Genomic DNA, 23,112 nt, shown 5'->3' with positions numbered 1-23,112 from the left:
AGCAGACATTGTACTTATAAAAAAAAATACACAAAATGCTGATTAAGAATTATTTTTATTTTTTTTCAGGATTTTGAACCAATGAGATTTAATCAGCATGTGACTTCAGAAGACTTGGTATAAAGCGCTATATATACATGCGCTATATATGTATAAAGTCATATGGACTATATTTTTGTTGCTGTTTTTGTTAATTTATGTAGTTAAAGCTACACTGTGTAGGATTTACTCCCATCTAGCGGTGAAATTGTATATGACTACCAACTGAATATTACTTAGCCCCTCCCATTCCGAGGGCGTTTTAACTCCTACCGTGGCTGTATTATTTCAATTCTGCCGGCAGTCGCGAGTGATCTCCCTCTCGCATTCGTCTCGGTGCCACTGAGTGTAAAAACGCGAAAGGCGAAGCTTGAATTTCCAGTTATGTCCCTCTTTGTCTAATATATTTTCAAGATGGATGCGCAACATGGCTTCCGCCATTCGAGCGACTCGCTCGTATGTATTCTAAATGGCAGATTATACACTTACGAGAATACTTAATTAGTTGGTTGAAGTGATTACACATTAATGAGAACATATAATTTTGAAAGAACAAAGTGTTTTTTGCTAAAAATCTACTTAAAATATTACACAGTGTATCTTCCCATACAAAAAATGTAATATATGGCCATATATGTACTTATATTTTAAATAGCATGACATATATGTATACATATATTTGACTTATCTGAGAACACAATATATGCCTGCAACATATATCTATACATATATTTGACTTATCTGAGAACACAATATATGACTGCAACATATATCTATACATATATTTGACTTATGAGAACACAATATATGCCTGCAACATATATCTATACATATATTTGACTTATCTGAGAACACAATATATGCCTGCAACATATATGAACATTTATGTGTCCAAACATGTGAAGAAAATATTTGAGTTCATCCATATATGATACCATATATCTGCATATATTACAGTATAGTATTGGTTTCTCGCATATATAGACAACATTAATTATAAATATGTGACATACATATTTGTTTTCCTCATATTTAATAAATGTATGTAAACATACACTGTAACCCTTTACTGTAAATTTACAACGAATTTCTTACAGAATTGTACTGTATTTCCATAATACAGTATTAAGCTGTATCTTTTACAGAACAGCTGTAAATATACAGCACATTTCTGTTTTCGTCCTGATAAATTCGTTATATAGGATCATACCATCATACTGACTGAAAAGGCATTGCATTGTGGGATTGATTTCTTTCGCGCTCAATTCAGTTCAAATGTGACGCGTCATGCGAGCAGACAGTAACGTTAGGTAGCTACAACAGGCAAACTTTCGTCAGCGGGATTCAACTGAACAAATAATCATTCCTGTTATCAAGATAAACAATGTCTGCGAATCTGTGAGCAATTTTAAAGCTTTTTTGAGGTTCGGTTCGTGTTTCAAACATTAGTTGCCTGTGACGCAGCTGGACGACGTTAAAGGTAGCAGCTACCTGAGGACGGATGGAAGAATTTGTCATTGAATAATCTGCGCGGGACGATAAGTGGGATTTAGAGTTTGAGAAGATGGAGAATTGTTCAACTGAGTGATACGGTAAGCCAATATATAAGTTATTATTTATCTTTTTTTGCGTTCGCATTTCTACATTGTTTTCACGTAACGTTATTTGGTTTGATTTTGCGAACGCGGTTTACTACCGTGGCCGCGCAAGTAATTCACTGACTCTGTTCACCTGTTTACCAAGTAACGTTAACTTCGACATTTCATATAATAGGCAACCTTTACCATGCTATTTGCATGACGTGCATTTGATATATATTTTTTTCGTTTTAGGCTTTGTAATCTGATGGCCATTGTTAATGTAAGTGCTTTTAAGTAGTGTTACAGTTATAGTCTATGTGGTAAAAAAAAATGCTGTCAAATTCTGTCAGGTCTGTGATCGTGCTTTTGAATCGTTGTCAGAATTTTCTAGCACATGAAAATCCATGTTCCTAATGCTGTTTTCAAATGTAGTGGTCCTATTCCTGATTGCCATCCCATGGTCCTACAACTACTCCCTAATTCAAAGAAGTTAGACGGTGTTATCCTTCAAGCAGATAAGTAAGTTAGAGATTATTAAGCAAATCTCATTAATCTGTAATATGTTTTATGTTTTGGTTCTGTTGATCAAGGTTGTGCTGTCCTTTTTAAAAATGGTTTCATCGCTGATGTCCAGCAATCTACATTTGCCAGAAAGTCCACGACTTATTTCCTGGTATGTAAACATTAAAGGGGTAGATGAAACCTAAAATGAAAAGCCATCATTTTCTCACCCCACTGCAAAATATGTTTTTTTTAATTAGTGTTTTTATTTTGTTTCCAGTCCAGATATCTACAATTCTTACATGAAGAAGCATTTAATAGACACGTAAAAATTGTCTTGTTTTCTGAAAGAATAAGTCAAAATTAACTGAGTTTATGCTTAAAACAAACATAAATATGCCAGTGCATTCTAGCATTCTAACCAATTTTTGTTTTTAGTTGATTTTCGTGATGTTCTGAGTTTTTGTTTAGGATTTATAGGCTTTCGACTGTATTTTGCCCCGCCCATTTTCCAAATGACCCTGTTATAGCCAACCAAATGCAAAAATTCTACTTTTTTTCGATAACTATTGATCGAGAGAGTCCAGAGAAATGTCCTAGACTGGTTTGGTTCCGATCTGGCGAAAAACCTAGGACTAGTTCGCAAAAGTAGGTTTCGGACAAAATTCGACATAGCAGAAATTTTTCCCTGCCTAAATCAAAATCGGAGATAGCCATTTTGCCCGCCTTGAGCCAAGGATTCCAACGATATAAGACACTTGATCCTGGGACAAACGGTCTAAGAGTTATGGGCGATTTTGTACTTTTGGTCGCTGTAGCGCCACCTATGGGCCATTCGGGGTCATACTCTGATAGGTTGTCCCCAAATTGAGGCCTACCATCTGGACAGGTTTCACGTCTCTAGGCCTTACGGTTTGGCCTGCACGATGCGTTTTACGAATCCTTACAATTACAATAGGGTTTCAGCATTTCATGCTTGAACCCCTAATAAGAATGAAGGCTTTTTGCCAGTTATAGCGCCACCTATGGTCCGATCTCCATGAAACTCTGCATGCTTCCTCACCATGTTCTGACACATATGCTGATCAATTTTGGTGAAGTTCTGAGTTTTCATTTGGGATTTATAGGCTTTTTTAGTGTATTTTACCATGCCCCTTTTCTAAATGACCCTGTTACAGCCACCCAAATGCAAAAGTTAAACTTTTTTTCGATAATTACTGATCTAGAGAGTCCAGAGAAATGTCCTAGACTGGTTTGGTACCGATCTGGCGAAAAACCTAGGACTAGTTCGCAAAAGTAGGTTTCGGACAAAATTCGACATAGCAGAAACATTTTCGGGCCTAAATCGAAATTGGAGATAGCCATTTTGTCCGCCTTGAGCCAGGGATCACATTGGTGTAAGACACTTGAGTCTAGGACAAAAGGAGTCTAGGAGTTATGGGCGATTTAGTACTTTTGCACTAAATCTGTAGCTGTTGCACAACGTAAAATTTGTTTGCGCGGTATTCGAGAACGGTTTGACGAAGCAACACGAATTCCATAACTTTTTGTCGGTACAGTGTGGAGATGATACGATTCGATGTTGGTGAAAATCGGACAAACGGTCTAGGAGGAGTTCGAAAAAGTAGGTTTTGACTAAAAATCAAGATGGCGGACAGGAAGTTCGGCCAAATATGGCAAACTTGGTATCTATGTTCTCAGCGTGACCCAGGGAATCTATTAAGACCAGTGGCATTTCAATAGGCAGATTGATTCAAAGGTTATTAGCCTTTTTGGAAATGTTGTTATAACTTTTGACCACAAGGTGGCGCTGTTTCGAAACTTCTCACGATCCTTCAGGGCATCGTGCTGATGACCCATACCATGTTTCGTCACAATCCATTCATGCGTTCTTAAAATACAGCATTTTAGCACAAAATTCTAAATGGCCGACAGCCAAAATGGCCGATATGGTAAAATTGGATATCAGTCGACTCAGCATGTTGGCCTGAATCTAACGAGACCAATTTGATGATTTTTGGGCAAACTGTTCAGAAGTTATAAGCAAAAATAGCCATTTTTCATATCTCCGGACCAGTAGGTGGCGCTGCGCCGAAACGCAGCATGTAGCCTCAGGTTATGCTTGTGATGACATGTGCCAACTTTGGTCTGAATCCAATAAAGCGTTGCGGAGATACAGCCTTACGTCTGTTTTCGCAAGCGCTACGTAAAATTTGTTTGTGGGTTTTTTCGAAAATTGCTAAGCGAATCAACTTGAATTCCATAACTTTTTGTCGCCATGGTCTGTAGATGATCTGAATCAATTTTCATGGAAATTGGAGCAACGGCCTAGGAGGAGTTAAAAAAAGTAGCTTTTTCGGAAAATTCAAAATGGCGGAAAACTTTTCATGACGGAAAATGACGTCATTGGGTGCAATCGAATCGTCATGAGGTCAGGAATCAGAGGAAAAACGAATTTTGTTTCTAGCCCTTGTGGTTCAAAAGTTATTAGCATAAACATGAGTGCAAATTTGGGCAGCTGGTGGCGCTAGAGGGAATGAGTTGGAGACTCCAAATTTGCTATGGTGACTGTTCAGTCTGTCCTCTATCAGTGTGCCAAATTGCACAACTTTCCCGCAAGCGGTTCTATGGGCTGCCATAGACTCCCAGAGCGGAAGAAAAAGAAGAATTATTTTTGGTACGCTAACAGATACAATAGGTGCCTACGCACATTCTGTGCTTGGCCCCTAATAAGAACCGGAACAGATACAATAGGTGCCTCCGCACCTTCGGTGCTTGGCCCCTAAAAACACTGTCAGTGTTTTGTAAGGAACAGGCAAATAGTATGTAAAATATAGCAGTAGACATTTTAATTGTTTACTATTAAAACAGTTATTTTTTATTTCAGTGTCGGCTAGACAGATGAAGTTGACGACTCGCGATCTTCGCAGCGCCAGAGAGAAATGCACATTTCATTCGAATTACATAAGCAACGCAGTCTGTTTTCTTTCGTTTTGAATTGTTCTGCTTAAAAGTAGACATTTCAAGCTATCTATATGTCTCAGGTCTGTGAGGCAATAGGCTACCTTATAGGCCCACGCTGAGTTTCGGTCCATTTATGAGACGAGCTTCAGGTTCGCCAGCGCCTCCGTGTCCTGATTATCTATTTTCTAATAGCCTATATTAAATCCAGACAATTGGTTGATGAAACATCGATTAAAATTAAGATACAATTAATACAAAACGAAATTAAATTTAAAGACAGGCTTTGTGCTTTCAGTTTGAGGTCTCTGTGAAAGTTTTAAAACATTCTTTTAGTGCCGCTTTAGAGCGCTCACGTCCGTAACGGAGAACTGTCTGTAACATTTTTTTTGTGTGTGCGTGTGAAATAAATTTCTAAAAAAATGCGACTTAAGGCCAATTTATACTTCTGCGTCGAGTGTACGCCGTAGTGTACGTCGTAGGGTACGCACGTAGGCGACGCCGTCGTGAGCATTTATACTTCTGCGAATGTCTGTGTTGCTCTGCAGTTACACCGCCGAAACGCTAGTTGGCGCGGGTGGGTTTTAATGTTCCAGTTCCACTGTGTTTACATTCCTCGCGGCTGTTTTGAGTTTAGGTTTCTACGAGCAATGGCGACTGAAGGAGTCATACAGATGGCTGTATTTCCGCACTTCTTCAAGCAATCTCTCGGTCACTTGGTCTATTTCCATGGCTCTTCACTGATCTTCGGAATTTAAAAATGGCGGGCGGGCGGTGCAGAGTGCAGAAGATCATTCCGGAAATGGGTAGGAGGAAACGCGATGCTATCCAGCCGACCAATCACAGATCTTGCGGTCCGCGTCGCCGCGACGCGTAGTTACATTTTTGAGGAGGTGCGCGTCAGGGTACGGCGAAGGGTACGACGTATGGTACACGTCAATGCGTATGCTACGCCGTACCTTCTACGCGCACCCGACGCAGAAGTATAAATTGGCCTTTAGTCCAGTGCGACTTAGGCTATATCCTATGTTTTTTCTTCCTCGTGGCGCATTTTTTGACTGATATGCGACTCCGGAGCGACTTATAAAATATGCTACGGTAAGTTATTTATTCTTTTTGTGCAAATGTCCCATAAAGTCCCATCCTTTAAGGATTAATTTATGTCCCGTTGACCGGTCCATTGCATTACGAATAAAAGCAGAATCAATAAAGTCAAAAATGTGATGTGCAGAGTTTTATAGTCTTGATATTGTTTCTTATTCAAAAGTGGCGACGCCCCTTTTTTCTCAGAATTGCGAGATATGAAGTCAGAATTGTGAGAAATAAAGTCGCAATTCTGAGTAATAAAGTCCCAATTGGGAGATATAAAGTAAGAATTGCATGATATTCGTCGAAATTTCGTGTTATAAAATTAGAATTGTGAGATATAAACTATTCTGAGGTAAAAAAAAAAAAAAAAATGAAATGCTTGAAATGTCTTCTTTTAAACAGAACAATTCAAAAAGTAAACAGACTGCTGCATGTGTAATTTTTAGAAAACACTTGTTCATTAATAAACAATTAAAATGTCTCCTTGCTATATTTTACATATTCATAATCATTACTTTTGCCGGTTCTTTGTGACAGCTTTTAGGTAGGGTGACCATATTTTAGTTTTCAGAAAACAGGACGGGGGCGTGGTTTGGGAGGCGTGGTTAAGGGGTGGGGGCGTGGTTGGGGTGAATGCATCAAAAAATACTTGACAAATGCATTCACAACCTTGCAACTATGTTATTGTACTTTAATACATAAAGTAGCCTAATACATCCTTTCCATTCAATGTTTGGCCCGCAACAATAGAATAGCCTATTAAAAAAAAAGTTTAGCTTTTAACACCTTTTACATGACACTATTTTCTTTTCATAGCTTAAAAATCTACCACTAAAATAAAAAAATCTACTACACTATTTCAGTAAAAAAACAATTTCAATCCTCCTGATGTTCTCTTGTAGCCTTTTCTTTAAGTGGGCTTCTACTTCGCTAGTCTTTATTTGACACTGACAAGTATGTTCCAGCTTTGCAGTTCATGCATTCTGCTTTACACGGATCCCGACCGAAACGAAAAAAACAGGAATTTTCTCTGTAAATTATCTGTGAATTTACATTTGGGCATTTTTTTTTTTTTTTTTTTTTTTTCTGTTAGCTACTTGCATCTTATCTCGCACTTGACCGTAAACTGAAGCATCGACCGAAATTCTGTGTCTGTGAACGTAAAGTCCGCCTACTTTGATTTGATTGGTCATTTCAAATATTCTGACATTGAGGAGCAGTGTGACAGACCAATGAGGCTGAGATGAACACACACACAAACACACAGTGGCTTTTGTATTCTGACGTGCTCTCTGCTTGCCGCTGCGGATTGAGGAACGCGCTGATTATAACAAGACGTGGCGAAGCCGGTTTCATATGTTTTGTGTGCAAAGGCAAGCATGTATTTAAAGTACACGCTCAATGGCCCAATGAAAAATAATGAAAACCAGGACATTTTCATCACTTTATAAAAAACAGACAGGACGGCCAGGACAGGACCTGAAAACAGGACATGTCCTGGGAAAACAGGACGTTCTCTTACGAGAGGTCTCTCGTACTGCGTAAGATATCTTACGCTAGGGGAAAATCCTTTTCCGCGAGATATTGAAGCCAAAAATTATCCTTAATTTTGTAATAATGCAAAACGCGTTGCAGCAGCAATGCAGACATAGGCGAGACAGCTCGCGCGCCTATTGGCTGCTCTGCGGCAACTGCAGCAGCCTATCGAGCGAGGCCTGGCGTGACGTCAGACCCAATCAGGGCACTTCGCGCCCGCTGCGTCACGTCCCGCCGAAATGGGCGTGGTCTAGGCCTATAAATATCGCTCGCAGGCAGCTATTATCTGATTTTTCATCCTTCAAGCGAAGCACACGCATCGCTGGAGCTGGATTAGAAGCCGCGCCGTCGAGAGAGAGCACCTTCAGCGGGACGAGTCACTGAAGTCGCTGGCCGCGCCGCGCCGCCTTCCTGCCTTCCTGCTGCGCTTTCCGGCGCTTATATCCTTCTCTTTTAATTACACTGTATTTCTGTGTGTGTGTGTCGCCGCCGCGACACACATTTCTAAAAGAGCTAGCGTCTTTTTAAAGATGCCTTCCTGCGGCTCGTGCAGAGCCACACTCAGCGACGGGGACCGCCACGTGATCTGCGTTTCCTGCCTGGGTGAGGAACATGCAGCTCTCGCGCTCGCTGACGGCGGATGCCCTCACTGCGAGCTGATGGCAATGGCGACTCTGAGGACTCGCCTAGCCGTCTTCACCGAGACTGCTCCCCCGCCCGCCGCGGCGTCGCGCCGTAAAAAGCGCCGTGCCCAGCGGGCCCCGGAACCCTCCCTCAGCCGCCAAAGCTCGCCGGTTCGCCCGCTTGCTTCCCCGGCTTCTTCTGTTTCGCTTCCTGACGGACAGCGGCCGCCGTCTGCCGCCGCTTCCGTTGATATCGCGGATGAGGAAGCCCTGCTGGGAGAGGATGATTCCTGCTCTATCCTGGCGTCAGGCAGTGAGGATTGGGCGGGCTCTGAGGACCCCGCACCCCCTGCCCGCACTTCGTCAGGCAAGAGAGCTTCCATTGAGACGGAACTCATGCGAGTACTCGCACAGGCCGCGGCGAGCCTCGGCCTCGAGTGGTCTTCGCCTGAGCAGCCCGCTCACAACCGGCTGGATGGATTCTTCCTGCCTGGGGAGCGCGCTTCTCCTGTGTCCAGACCGGCGCCTTTTCTTCCTGAGTTACACGAAGAAGTCGCCAAGTCCTGGAGCGCCCCCTATTCTGCTAGAGTGCGTCCTGCTGTTTCTTTGGCATTCTCCGCCGTTGACGATGCCAAGAACAAAGGATACCTCTCGCTGCCGCCGGTTGAAGAGGCGATAGCGGCCCACTTATGCCCGCCCTCCGCTGGACGGCGCGCTAAGCCGGCCCTACCCTCTAAAGCTTGCCGCACGACGCCAAGCTTGCTCCACCGCGCTTTCTCCGCCGCCGGGCAAGCTGCGTCAGCGTTGCACACCATGGCAACGCTCCAGATCTTCCAGGCCGATCTCCTCCGTAAGCTGGATGAGGAAGGACCTGACGCGATCTGCGTGCCGGACTTAAGGAGTGCCACGGACCTCGCTCTTCGTGCTACTAAGTCCGCAGCACAAGCCATTGGACGGACTATGGCTTCTCTCACCGTGTCTGAGAGACATCTCTGGCTGACGCTCTCGGAAATGGCCGAGTCTGAACGCACCGCGTTCCTCGACGCCCCGCTTTCCGCCACAGGCCTCTTTGGATCCTCCGTCAAGGATTTCGCGGAGAGATTCGCAGAGGTACAGAAAGCGTCTCAGGCTATGAAGCACTTCCTCCCGAAGCGCTCCAGCTCTGCAGCAGGCCGTGCGAAACCGTCTGCTCAGAGCTCACAGCCACAGCCACCGTCCACTGCCTCCACTTCACAGCGCCGCCAGGCCAGAAGCGCGAGACCGCGCTCCCGCTCATCCGGTCGCCGCCCCGCAGGACGCGGCTCGCGACCTAGGATCACGGTGAAGCCCGAGGCCCCGAAGTCGTCCTAGCACAGCTAGGAAAACGACGGTGTTCCAGTCCCGCTGCGGCCGGACTCACACCAAAGCTATTCGCTCGTCCAGTTCCAGAAAATGTGACTGTTCCAGTGTTTTCTGCAGCCAACAAGTCGGTTCTGTCACCCGCTTGCCTGCACACAAATGCCGTTTTCACGGCTACCCAGATAAATCCCCAAAAGAGTGTATTTTCTGGTGTCCCGGCCACGGCCGATGGTGTTTCGTGTGTAGTAAGAATGCCCACTGCCCAGTGCCCATCCCTACACATAAGCACAGCCTGTCACACAGGGCTCGCGCACATAAAACCGACTCAGATCGGTTGCGCTTCAAACATGGTGAACGTGCCCACTACCCAGTGCCCACTAACACCACGTTATGCATGTCTCACGGTTTCTGTAAAAACGAAACCAACGTGCACTCGCTTCACGCAAGCGAACGATGCTTTCGGTGTGATAAATGTGCCCGCTGTCCCGCGCCCACATCCACACATAGACATGACAGTTCCCAAGGGAACCGCCCAGCCCTCCCCCTCGCGGTTAACCACCGCAGAGGAGTCGAGCGCGGGCAATCTGCCCGCTGTCATCAGCGCGCCCCATGCCTCAAATGTCACGAGCGACACGCTTGTGTTACAGCACACCGAAGCTTCTCCATCGCTGAGCGAGCGGAGCGCGCTTCGTATTCGACCCCTAGCTATCCATGCAGACGCATGGGCAAAGCTACCCGGGGTTTCGAAGTGGGTGCTGAACATTATAGAAAGAGGCTATTCGCTGCAGTTTCGCCGACGCCCTCGCCGCTATGTGGCGCGCGTCGAGACCACGGTAAAAACAGAAGTAGCACATCTACTTCGAGCCGAAGTGACGAAACTATTGAGCAAAGGGGCCATAGAACCTCTCTCTCAAGATCAGAGCGAGGGAGGGCTATACAGCAGATACTTCCTGGTACCGAAAAAAGACGGGGGTCTCAGACCCATACTAGATCTAAGGCAACTGAACAAAGTGCTTGTGAAGCGACAGTTCAGGATGCTCACGACCAGGCAAATCCTTGTGCAGATTCGCCAAGGAGATTGGTTTGTGTCAATAGATCTGAAAGACGCGTATTTTCAAATACAGATAGCGTCACGTCACAGGCGATATTTGAGATTCGCCTTCGAGGGCCAGGCATATCAGTACACAGTCCTGCCGTTTGGTTTGTCCCTAGCACCCCGTACATTTACGAAGTGCATGGATGCGGCGCTCGCACCCCTCAGAATGAGAGGCATGCGAGTGCTGAACTATTTGGACGATTGGCTGATTCTAGCGCAATCTCGCGCAGTGCTCATAGAACACACGACCATTTTACTCGATCACCTCGAGGATTTGGGTCTGAGTGTCAATTGGGCGAAGAGCTCCCTGTCACCCAGTCAGAAAATATCTTTCCTGGGCACAGAACTGGGCTCACTATCCATGATAGCGCGACTATCACAACAGCGCGCGGTAGACATTCGACGCACAGCGAACTCTTTTCGCTGCGGCGCGTCTGTCCCGCTCAAGAGATTTCAGAAGATGCTAGGTCTCATGGCCTCAGCATCGTCAGTGCTCCAGCTGGGTCTGCTCCGCATGCGCCCGCTGCAGTTTTGGCTGAAAGCGCGAGTCCCACGCGAAGCGTGGGCGCCCGGTTTGCTTCGCCTCAGGGTCAATCAGAAATGCGTTACAGCTCTGAAACCCTGGAAAGCGAACGACTGGTACCAATCAGGTGTAAGCCTGGGGACTTCCTCGAGGGTGAAAGTGGTGTCCACGGACGCGTCCACCTCGGGATGGGGAGCGCTGCTCGAGGGCAGACCGTTCTTCGGCCAGTGTTCAGAACGGGAGAAGCTCCTGCACATAAACTGCCTCGAAATGCTGGCAGTAGACAACGCGCTGACGCGTTTTTGTCCCCAAATAAAAGGTCACCACGTCTTGGTCCGTTCGGACAACATGTCTGTGGTGTCCTACATAAATCGCCAGGGCGGCATCAGATCCGAGAAACTGTACAGGCTGGCAGAACGCCTCCTGGTATGGGCTCAGTGCAACCTGCGCTCGCTCAGAGCAGCGCACGTGCCAGGGATCATGAATATAGGACCAGACAGACTGTCCAGGAACAATGTTCCGGCAGGCGAATGGTCTCTACACCCACAGCCAGTCCAACTGCTGTGGAAGAAATTCGGCAGAGCGGAAGTGGACCTGTTTGCGTCTCAAGAAAACGCTCACTGTCAAGAATTTTTCTCCAAGAGCAGGAGCGCGCTGGCCCATGTGTGGCCCCGCCGCCCGCTCTATGCTTTTCCCCCCGTCTCTCTCCTGCCTCAGGTGATAGAACGGATCAGGGAAGAAGGATGCTCAGTACTGCTGGTAGCACCGTTCTGGAAAAACCAACCTTGGTTCCCAGCCGTGATGCAGTTAGCAAGTACTGCCCCGTGGCCAGTACCAGTGAGGAGAGATCTCCTCTCACAGGCCCGCGGCTCGATCTGGCATCCTCACCCGGAACTATGGTCCCTTCATGTCTGGGCCATCAACGGGTACATGTTGGACTCCCTAAAGGAGTATTAAACACGATCACGCAGGCTAGAGCTCCGTCTACAAGACGACTCTATTCTTCGAAATGGTCAGTGTTTTCGGGCTGGTGCACAGCCCGTGGTGTGTCACCCACAAACTGTGATGTGACGGAGGTGCTTTCCTTCCTACAAGAGCTGTTGGATGGGGGCAGGGCCCCCTCCACGCTCAAAGTTTATGTGGCGGCTATAGCAGCGTTCTCAGAAACAACGCTTGGTCAGTCAATAGGAAGGAACGATTTAGTCATCCGCTTCCTTAGAGGAGCTAAGAGACTGAATCCTCCCAGACCTCCCTCAGTCCCCATATGGGACCTTTCTACGGTTCTGGAAGCCATGAAAGGTGCGCCATTTGAGCCTTTACAGTCAATCGATTTGAAACACCTGTCTTTCAAAACGGTGTTTTTGCTGGCTCTCGCTTCAGTGAAGCGCATAGGGGATCTGCACGCGCTCTCTGTGAGCGCGGCGTGCATGGATTTTGGGCCCAATGACTCAAAAGTTATACTCAAACCTAAGCACGGTTATGTTCCAAAATCCCTCAACACACCGTTTAGGGCGCAGATTATCTCTCTGTCAGCCCTACCGGTCCCTGATGAGGAAAGAGACGCGAGCCTCCTTTTCCCAGTCAGGGCATTACGAGCTTATGTGTCTCGCTCGTCTGTTTTCAGACAGACGGAACAGCTCTTTGTTTCGTTTAGCGGACGTTCTAAGGGACTAGCCGCGTCGAAACAGAGCCTATCCAGATGGATAGTTGATGCTATAGCGCTGGCATACGCCTCCAAGGGCATGCAGTGCCCTTTGGGTGTCAGAGCGCATTCCACGAGAGGCATGGCCTCTTCGTGGGCCTGGTCAAGTGGGATTGCCTTGCAAGATATTTGTATGGCGGCAGGCTGGGGCTCCCCGTCTACATTTATAAGGTTTTATAACCTAGAGGTTCCCGCCCTGCAGGCCAGGCTGCTGTCGGTCTAAACTACCAGTATTATCTGACCTGATGCGTTCAGCTCAGAATGCTGCCTTTGCTGAGCACAGCTCAATGTTCGACAGTTTAAAGCTGGGCAAACTGTGTAAGACCCACATTTTTCCCCATCAGTTCAGGCCGTACCCCGCCCTGTCTGTATGATGAAATTCGCGTCCCATCGACGCTACTTTATGTGGAAAAGTGAGGCTGCACCCCTCCTTCTTCCCGGACTCTCTGTGAGTTCACTGAGTGATTGTGCACTATATGTACCCCGGGCTTTCGCCCTTGGGTCTTTGGTGTCAGATCTCAGCATGCACGGCGTTTTACATTGGGTCCCCTAGCGTAAGATATCTTACGCAGTACGAGAGACCTCTCGTAAGAGAACGTACTCGGTTACTAACGTAACCTCGGTTCTCTCTAGAAGAGGGAACGAGTACTGCGTATCTTGCCGTGCATGCACACGCTCTGGTTGCTTCGATGATGAAAAACCAGATAATAGCTGCCTGCGAGCGATATTTATAGTCCTAGACCACGCCCATTTCGGCGGGACGTGACGCAGCGGGCGCGAAGTGCCCTGATTGGGTCTGACGTCACGCCAGGCCTCGCTCGATTGGCTGCTGCAGTTGCCGCAGAGCAGCCAATAGGCGCGCGAGCTGTCTCGCCTATGTCTGCATTGCTGCTGCAACGCGTTTTGCATTATTACAAAATTAAGGATAATTTTTGGCTTCAATATCTCGCGGAAAAGGATTTTCCCCTAGCGTAAGATATCTTACGCAGTACTCGTTCCCTCTTCTAGAGAGAACCGAGGTTACGTTAGTAACCGAGTACGTTTGGTCACCCTACTTTTAGGCCTTTATTGGCAGCGCCACCCTTACATGTTACATGAACGCGTCACCACCGCATCAGCACCGAAAACAGGAGATTTTTCAATCCCTGTTTTGGAAGGGGAAAACTGATCAGAAAATGTAACTAAACATTGTAGAAATGTAGTGGAGTAGAATGAAAGTATAATAATTGCTGCAAAATGTAACGAAGTAAAAGTCAAAAGTAGCCTATGCACTATTGATTCTACTTATGTAAAGTACAGATATGTGAAAAATGTACTTAAATAAAGTAACAAAGTATTTGTACTTCGTTACATTCCACCACTGCTGATTAACAGTAATGTAAATGCTAAATGTCCTAATACCTGTTAATACTGCAACAATGCAAAGTATTTGCTCTTAACCTTGCAGTTTTTCACATATCATGTAACACTCAATTTCTCCATTTCTTTGCACAAAACTCTCCAGAAATTGCCATTTAATGTTTTTTTTTTGGGGGGGGGGGGGGGAGCATACCCCCGGACCCCCCTAGGGAGAGCCCCCCCACATAATAAATCCCAATTTAACCCCTGTGTATACATATATGTGTCATATATGCATGTATACATATATGCGTCATATATGCATGTATACATATATGCGCCTTACATATATTTCACATTTATGTGCATGGCATTTACATGAAAACGGCCATTTTTGCTATATTTTGAAATATATGTTTCATATATGTGTATGTGTTTTACATAGGCTATATGAATTTTGCATATATTCTCATATATGCAGCAGACATACATGGGCACTATCATTATATATGTAATTTACATATATTGACATATATTACATTTCTGTATGGGTTTAAATAGACATGGTCATAATGAACTGCCATTGTTTTTTCTTTTGACCTTTTCATCTTTAAGGTTGTTGATTTTGTTACCTTCAGGCTAGTGTGAAGGGCAGACTCAGGTGGATAGACTATGAAGTGCCGCAGAGTAAAACCGAAGCCCTGAGAGTTCTTCTGGAGCACCATTGTGTGGGGACCCTTCCAGGCCACGTCCTCCTCTGACACAGGTTGAGTGTTCTGACTGGATGACAATCCTTCATCTTTGAGGCCTTTAGCCTGTCACAAACCGAAATAACACGATGAGACAAGTAATTTAAACATCTACAAAGCAACTTCCTTGAAAGTTATGATGATTCTTTATTTTCAGACGCCTGCAAGGTAAAGTCTATCATGTTCTTGCTCTTCATAATCACTTATTTACAAAGGAATTATAGTCCAGGCAAAATAGCGTTTTATGACAGACTAATTGTAAAATAATTTTTTTGCAGCTTAGATCATTTCTATGAGGTGTCCAGAACAACATACTAAAAGTCCTAAGAAATCCTAGTTGAGGAAATATGTTAAATTCTCATCAATCCGAGATGTGTGCCAATAAGGCCAGGCAACGATACACCCCAATGGGGCTATTTTTTTTCCTTTACTCGTATCAAAATGAAACTTTACACAATGAAAGTACCCATGAAAAGTAACCATTTTTGTATTACAAGTTTCTTTGAAAATTAATTTGAATATGCAAATGAGCTATACACTAATTGAATATGCCCAAAATACACCCAAATAGGCTTAAGTTTTTCCTTTACTCCTACCACAATAAAACTTTACATAGTAAAAGAATACATGAAAAGTAACTTTTTTTGTATTACAAGTTTCTTTTGAAATGAATTTGAATATGCACATGAGCGCCACACTTATTGAATATGTCCTAATTTGCATAGGCAGAAACACCATTCGTATGTATGACAAATACATCGGCCCAATCTTTATCCAATCATCCTACTGCCAATGGGTGATGGCAATGCTGCTTTTAGACTGGCCTCTAACCAGGGGTATAACCCCCGCCGGTATAGTCTTCAGGGTCACGGAGGCACACAAGCCTCCCCGCCACGACAAGGTAGCAACAACAGGGGAGGTTTCTTTTTGGTGTTTTTTTTTTTTTTGGTGTTTTTTTTTTTTGCTTTTCTTTAACTAACCTAGATATTGCTGTTGCTAGATTCTCATAACACTGCAAAGCTACTTTACAAACGGTGGAAGTCTGATGTGTGGCCCGCCTGGTCTGAAATACTTGCTAACTACAAAAACAGAAGCAGTTTTGGTGTCTGGCAAAATTATTTTAAAGATTTGGAATGTCTGGAAAGTGTGTCTATCTGGTTTTTCGTCTGTCTTCTGTGTGAGAGTGAATCGTTTAATTGGTAAGAATGACTTCTGTCTGTAATCTCGTAATCTTACCAACAATACCAATCATTTGTAAATCTACCAGCCCAAAATGTAATCTCACCACGTTACTAATGACTAAAGCTGCGTTCACACTACACGCGACAAAGCGACACGATACCATTCTTTTCAATGGGTAGCAGGCGACTTCCGGCGACACGCGCGGTCGCGACCGTTGGTGACTGGATGGGGCGTGTCTGGCGACACGACAAAGTTGAGAAATTTTTAACTTTATGCAAATGAAGAGCGACTTTCGCGAGCGACAACCAATAGGAGTGGAGCCTGGAGCGCGCGTCATCATCCTTCTCCGCTCAGCCCCTCGCCCCATCGACAGAAAGATGGAGGAGTATTTTTTTTTATCTAAAATACTACTGTTATTGTGTCATGAAATGTAGTTATATGAGTTTTTCAGTCAAGAATGTAGTTGTTTAAAGCTCAAATATGTGGTTTGTTTATACAGATAGCACCTATTTTCAATTTTGATCTGATATTTTCGGAGTTGTGAGACCCAGGTACTCGTTCATTTAACTTACATGCTTTACGAGTCTAAATATTTAATATTTTCTCTCCAGAATGTTTGTTTTTAGCGGCAAGAAAACTGATTCGCTGTCATTGGATGTTATTCATAAACATTACAAGGCAACCAGTAGTGGGAACGCCCACTAGCGACCTCATCGCCAGCCACTGGCGACATGCAGCGACAAAGTCGCGTGTAGTGTGAACGCAGCTTAACAGTGGTTCAAAGCAACCGTATTCGTCGAGAGCAGCCATGAGCAGGAGCCCTGTTGTCAGTCAGTCAGTCCGTTTGGATCACTGATCTATATAATGTCATTCTATATAGATCAGTGGTTTGGATTCTTCGGAAATAACGCCCTTTTCAGTGAGCCTGGTTCGTCACATCATGCCAATCGATCACCGGCTGCAGGTAAGAGTCTACATGTGAACGATATTTTATATTACATTTGTGTTAAGTTTACGTTACATTTTTTAAGCTAACGTTAGCATATTAAATTCAGTTAACTGGCCAGAGCTGGAGCATGTAAATGCATCTTTACATTTTCCATCTGTTTTAAGAAAGATATCCCACACCTCAAAAGACCTAAAACAAGCTTTCGTAGACTTGTTATACATATCAAAGTCCGTTTAATTGTGTATAAAATCTGTTAATACGCGATAGTATCTGTCAGTAAATCAATCTCTTAAATGGCGGGACATTTTGAAACACTGTCTGGAAGCTGAAAACTCTTCTCTTAAAAAATAGTAACCACGTTTTTGGCGGATTTTTATTACCATTTTTAATAACCACAGTTATACTACAAATAGGCCTAACGTTACCAAGGTTTTTTTTTTGGTTAAACCATAGTTAATTTTCGTAAGGGTTAACGTGGCTATCAAGACCATTAAAAAAACGAATTCAGTAAATACTGTAAGTTACTTGTTGATGATACAGGAAAGCACATGAGACTAGAATATGAACACCACAAGATAAATTGCATATTCTGGCTGCATGCTCGCCAACACATAGCTATAGAATGCATATGTGCATATATTAGGCTTATAAAGTCAGTTGAGGTTTTGCATTGTCCCAGTGGAACATATTCTGACATGTGTAAATGTAATACTGAGTTGTACATTTATTTTTTTATTTTTTTTTATTTCAGGTCAAGTGGAAAGCAGAATGATCATGGCAAACAAGGTATGGGAAGAAGTCATTTAAAATGTTGTAATGGCCGAGTCTTCTGATTCCATATGATTGCACTAAAAGTGGCAGAAAATTTCATTTGTTTTATACTATATTTTCCCATGTGAATATTCATTTGATCCTTGTGAGGCCACTGTAGCTGCACAAGGTTTGGTTTTGCTACAGTAAGACCACGATTGTGTTAGATTTCACCCATCTATTTTTATTTTTTTTATTGTAACTAGGTTCTGTCATTTAGAAACATGGCTTTTCCTATCACTTAATGACATATATCTCTACTTTTCATTCCAGCCAGAGGATCTAACGGTTGCTGCTCGCATCTCAGCCTACCTGATGGACAGTTCTTGCTGGATGAATGACCTTCACCTTCAACTGAACCTTGCCAAGACAGAACTGCTTATGGTTTCAGCCAAACCATACTTGCTGCGATCCTGCTGATTTGGCTTATACAACACCAGAAAGATCTGACCCTTCCTATCGGAGCCACACAACTCCTTGTCTAAGCTCTAGTTCTATCCAGACTGGACTATTGTAATGCTCTCTTGGCTGGTCTTCCAGCATCAGTCAAACCTCTGCAACTGATCCACATGCTGCAGCAAGACCTAAACTCACTGCTTCAGATCTATGTGTCTCCAGAAGCTTGTTCTGCAAGTGAACGGTGCCTTGTGGTGCCATCATCCCAAAGAGACACAAAATCACTTTCACTGACCTTTACCTGGACTGTTCCCTGCTGGTGGGATGACCTGCCCAACTGAACACATTTTCAAGAAACCTCTAAAGATCATCTTTTCATAAACACTTGACCCAATAATACTAAATCTTTGTAAAAAAAAAAAAAAAAAATGCTATGTGTACTGTGCTACACTAACTGGGACTTGTCACTGCACTTATTGCTTCTATTGTTCTCTTAATTTTTAAGTCACTTTGGATAAAATGTAATTGTAAATGTGTAAAATAAGTTATATTAGAGTATAAAGGTACAGCAATTGCCTTTTAATGTGGATATTTTTACATGTTCTAAATTATTTACTGAGATTGTATTTCCTATCATTCACGTATCTTGATGTGCAGTGTTTGTTTAATGAGTAATACTGTAAATGTGCAGGTATTCTGTACTTATATTATATGTTTAGTTAATTTAACAGACATTGACTGTACATTTGCTATTATTAAGTACTTAATTAGAGATTGGTTAAAGTTGTGAAATTTGAAATGCAAAAATTAAAACTGTAAATATACAAACTTTGTATTTGAATTTATGTACTTTTTTATACATTTATACATTATACATTTATGCATTTTTATACATAACTTCATAGTAGGTGAACATATAGGTGCATATATGCACGCATATATAGGTGCATATATAGGTGAACATATAGGTGCATATATAGGTGAACATATATGTACATATAATATAGGAAAACGGCCAATTTTATATATGTCACATATATTCAAAACCTATATCAAAACCTATATTAAAACATATGTTTATATAGGTTATTTCCATGTATTAACAATTTAATTGCCTCTGCTCTCTGGCATCGTTTGATTTGTGTAGACCCCCCAGCAGACTTTTTGAGAAAGATTCAGTCAATCTTAATAGACTTTTTCTGGGATAAGCTGCATTGGGTGCCAAAACATGTACTGTACCTTTCCAAGGATGAAGGAGGTCATGAATAATACATTTGCAGAGTCGAATAGCAGATTTCCGGATTCAATTTATTCAAAGACGTTTAAAAGACTGCAAGCTAGAGGATGGTAGCTTTCTCTTTATTGAGAGAGTTTGAAGGACTAGGGCTGGATAAAGCCTTATTTTGGATGGATCCTCAAAAGTTAAAACTCTCCAAGCTTCCTGTTTTTTTATCGAAATCTTTTTAAAGTCTGGGCTTTGTTTGAAGTACCAAAGAGAAGGACTGTAAATTATTAGTATTGGTTGCTGCATGAGCCTTTAATATTTGGCTCACGCTTGGATATGTCAAATGAACTGGGTTATTTATTTATTTATTTATTTATTTATTTATTTATATTACAAGAAAGGAGAAAGTTGATCAAGGTGTATGTAATAGTTTAGAAGCTGTGTTTGGTAATTCTGTGAAATCTAGAATCTTAATAGATTTAAATTAGTATAAAACAATGGATGACCTTGTAAAGTTTGAACTAATTTGGTGTTGTAAAGGGATATTGTGTGAAATTGTTAATGATAAATATATATTTTTCTTATTTAAGATAAAGTTTGGGGGTCTTTTAGTGATTGATGCTTGATTCAAATGTTGATTGAATGGTTTGTTTATTGTAATAAAGGTGTTTAAAAATCAAAATATCTCTCTCTCTCTCTCTCTCTCTCTCTCTCTCTCTCTCTCAAGTGAGATTAGTAAATGCATGCTCACATTTAGTCTAGAACTACAATAACCATTATGTTTACACACAATGCTTCTGCACTAATGCTGCCTTAGCGTGCTATCGTAAATTTCCTACTTCCCACTTCAGAAGTTGTGATTACGAGCTCATCGCATTCAAATTTTGAATTGAGAGGCAATCATGTCCAATTTTTAAACTAGGAAACTTGCATTTACTATAATTCCGATAGCATGTGAAGGCAGCATTACTCCTGGTTTTTCTCAACAAAGGGAAAAGAGAGCTCTCAGTCAATAAATGGGAAAACAATGTAACTTGCGTAACTCAGATTCTCTTATGAGAGGTTCTCTCCCGACACGAAACATGACGACGCTCTCTCATATGCTCGCGTGAACCGATAGCCTATGTATTCTCCCCCTGTGGCTCAGTGGCAGAATCTTAGGCTTTCGCGCCAGAGACCCGTGTTCGATTCTGGCTCTTGCAGCAAAAAAATTAAAAAAAAAAATGTTTTATGCTGTTCGCTGCTTCGAGCTCGCGCCCATCTTCTCACATGCAGAAAGTGAACCCGCCTCACGCCCCAGAGAAATCTGAAAAAGAGTATTAATTCTGGTTATTCGGCTCACGCCGACGGTGTTTTGAGTGTAGAAAATGTGCCCACAGCCCAGTGCTCACCCCTACACACAAGCACGATCTCCCCTGTGTCTCTCATAGAGCTCACTCTCACAAAGCGGGCACGCGCCGCTCGAGTGATGAGCGTAGGAATTGTGCCCACGAGTCAGTGCTCACACCTACCCACTGCCCGCTCTGTCACACAGCTGCCCCGGTCCTGCGAGGATGCGCTGGCCCAAGCCTGGCCCAGCGTCCCGCTGTACGTTTTTCCCCCGATCTCGCTGTTACCCCAGGTGATCGGGAGGATCAGAGAGACGCGCCATTCAGTGCTCCTCATAGCCCCGCGCTGGGAGAACCAGACATGGTTCCCGGAATTAATGCGGCTGGCAGACACAGCTCCATGGCCGATCCCGGTGAGAAGAGACCTTCTCTCTCAAGTCCGCGGTTCGATCTGGCATCCTCATCCAGAGCGCTGGTCTCTGCATGTGTGGATAATCAACGGATACCCGCTGATTTGCCAAAAAAGGGTCGTGAACACAATCACGCAGTCTAGAGCTCCCTCTACGAGACGGCTCTACGCGTCAAAATGGTCTGTGTTTAACAAGTGGTGCACAGGGAAAAATCTAGACCCACAAACGTGTGGGGTTTCGTGGGTTCTGTGCTTCCTTCAAGAGCTGCTGGACGCGGGCAGGTCCCCCTCCACGCTCAAAATTTATGTTGCGGCTATTGCAGCGTTCGCCGACTCTGCGCGCGGCCGCGGATTAGGAAGGAATGAATTCATCATCCGCTTCCTCCGAGGAGCCAGGAGGATGAATCCCCCCCCGGCCCCCCTCGGTTCCGATTTGGGATTTGTCTTTGGTCCTAGAGGCCCCGAAAGCTCATCCCTTCGAACTCCTTTCAGAGCGCAGGTCATTTCTCTCTCAGCCCTACCGGCATCTGGCAGCGAGGTTGATAGTAACCTCCTCTGCCCTGTCAAGGCTCTGAGGAATTACGTCACGCGCTCCGCCGCTTTCAGGCGCTCGGAGCAGCTTTTCGTTTCGTTTGGAGGGCGCACCAAAGGTCTCGCCGCCTCGAAACACAGCCGCATATCGCTTCATTCTCAAATATTATTGTTTGTCTAAAGTGGTGTAGACAAATTATATAATAAAATATGACCAGGGATACAATCAGCTCACGCAGTCATCTCTCCATAGTAAACAGCTGCGTGTTGTCTCTGTCTACCGGATTACTTCTGGGAGTTCTGTTGGAATTTTCCCGCACGTTAATTCTGACCAATCGAAGTGCAGTTATGGGAATGCGTTCAAGACACATCTGGCCAACGAGTGATGTGGATGTTGTCACGTGACTGCATTTTGTTTCGTTTTATCAACTCATAAACTGATTCGGACCAGAGCAATCAGTGTGGTGTGAAAAGGAATGGGACCCCCCCAAAACTGATATTTCTGTCCCTTTGGGGGGACTATGGTAATTCGAACTATGGATGAGTGCCCTAATGTCTGAGCAAAGTCAAATGAGTCAATATCCCTATGGCTAACACCAGCAGCGATTATAGACTGGAGCATCTCAAGTATGAAGGCCTCAACAGGACCCTAAGAGAGGAAACCTAACTATGTTAATATTAAACCCAGTGTCCAAGGAGGCTCACAGACTCATATCTACTACAGACAGTACTGAAGAGTGGAGGTCAGGTCAGGTCAGGTCAACTTTATTATCCCCGAGGGGCAATTTGTTTTGCAGCCAGCAGAATCTATACAATCACAAACACACAGAAACAAACAATACAGAAAAAAAAATAAAAAAAATTTAATGATTCAAAAACCCAATAGCAACTGGTACAAAAGAATTTTTAAATCTGTTTGTCCTACAAAACGGTAAAGAATATCTACGTAAAGAATGTAACAACTTAAAAAGATTCTGCAAGGGATGGCTGGAATCTCTTATTATTAACTCAGCCTTCCTCAGAGTCCTGGCTTTATGCAAACTGTTTAAATCAATCAGGTTGGTGCCGACAATCTTACTACACACTTTAACAATACCCTGAAGTCTGTTTCTATTTTTCAGACTAAGCGATCCATACCAGCACACAAATGTAAAAGTAATAACTGACTCAATAAAACAAGAATAAAACATTTTCATAAAAATACTAT

General features: G+C 43.7%; 1 protein-coding gene and 1 long non-coding RNA gene across 8 annotated transcripts in view; one reads left to right on the top strand and one right to left on the bottom strand.

The window, feature by feature from the left end:
- Positions 1 to 23,112, bottom strand: part of arhgap23b (Rho GTPase activating protein 23b) — a 551,994-nt gene that overhangs the window by 338,696 nt on the left and 190,186 nt on the right. For 6 of the 7 annotated variants that reach the window (XM_082152677.1, XM_082152678.1, XM_082152673.1 and 3 more), the window contains exon 2: positions 14,959 to 15,141. In XM_082152677.1, coding sequence (XP_082008803.1) covers positions 14,959 to 15,141 — 183 coding nt within the window. Of the gene's footprint in view, positions 1 to 14,958; positions 15,142 to 23,112 lie in introns of those variants that run through there. The other variant, XM_082152679.1, reaches the window with a different exon arrangement.
- LOC309485894 lies at positions 640 to 2,139 on the top strand. Its single transcript, XR_014201315.1, has 3 exons — positions 640 to 1,631; positions 1,872 to 1,899; positions 2,052 to 2,139. It is a non-coding gene; the product is annotated as an uncharacterized lncRNA (long non-coding RNA).

Source organism: Leuciscus leuciscus (genome assembly GCF_965113295.1).
Source record: "Leuciscus leuciscus genome assembly, chromosome: 21".
In the NCBI taxonomy this organism is placed as follows: Eukaryota; Metazoa; Chordata; class Actinopteri; order Cypriniformes; family Leuciscidae; genus Leuciscus; species Leuciscus leuciscus.
The sequence above is the reverse complement of the archived record's forward strand: the minus strand, read 5'-3'. Positions and strand labels throughout refer to the sequence as shown.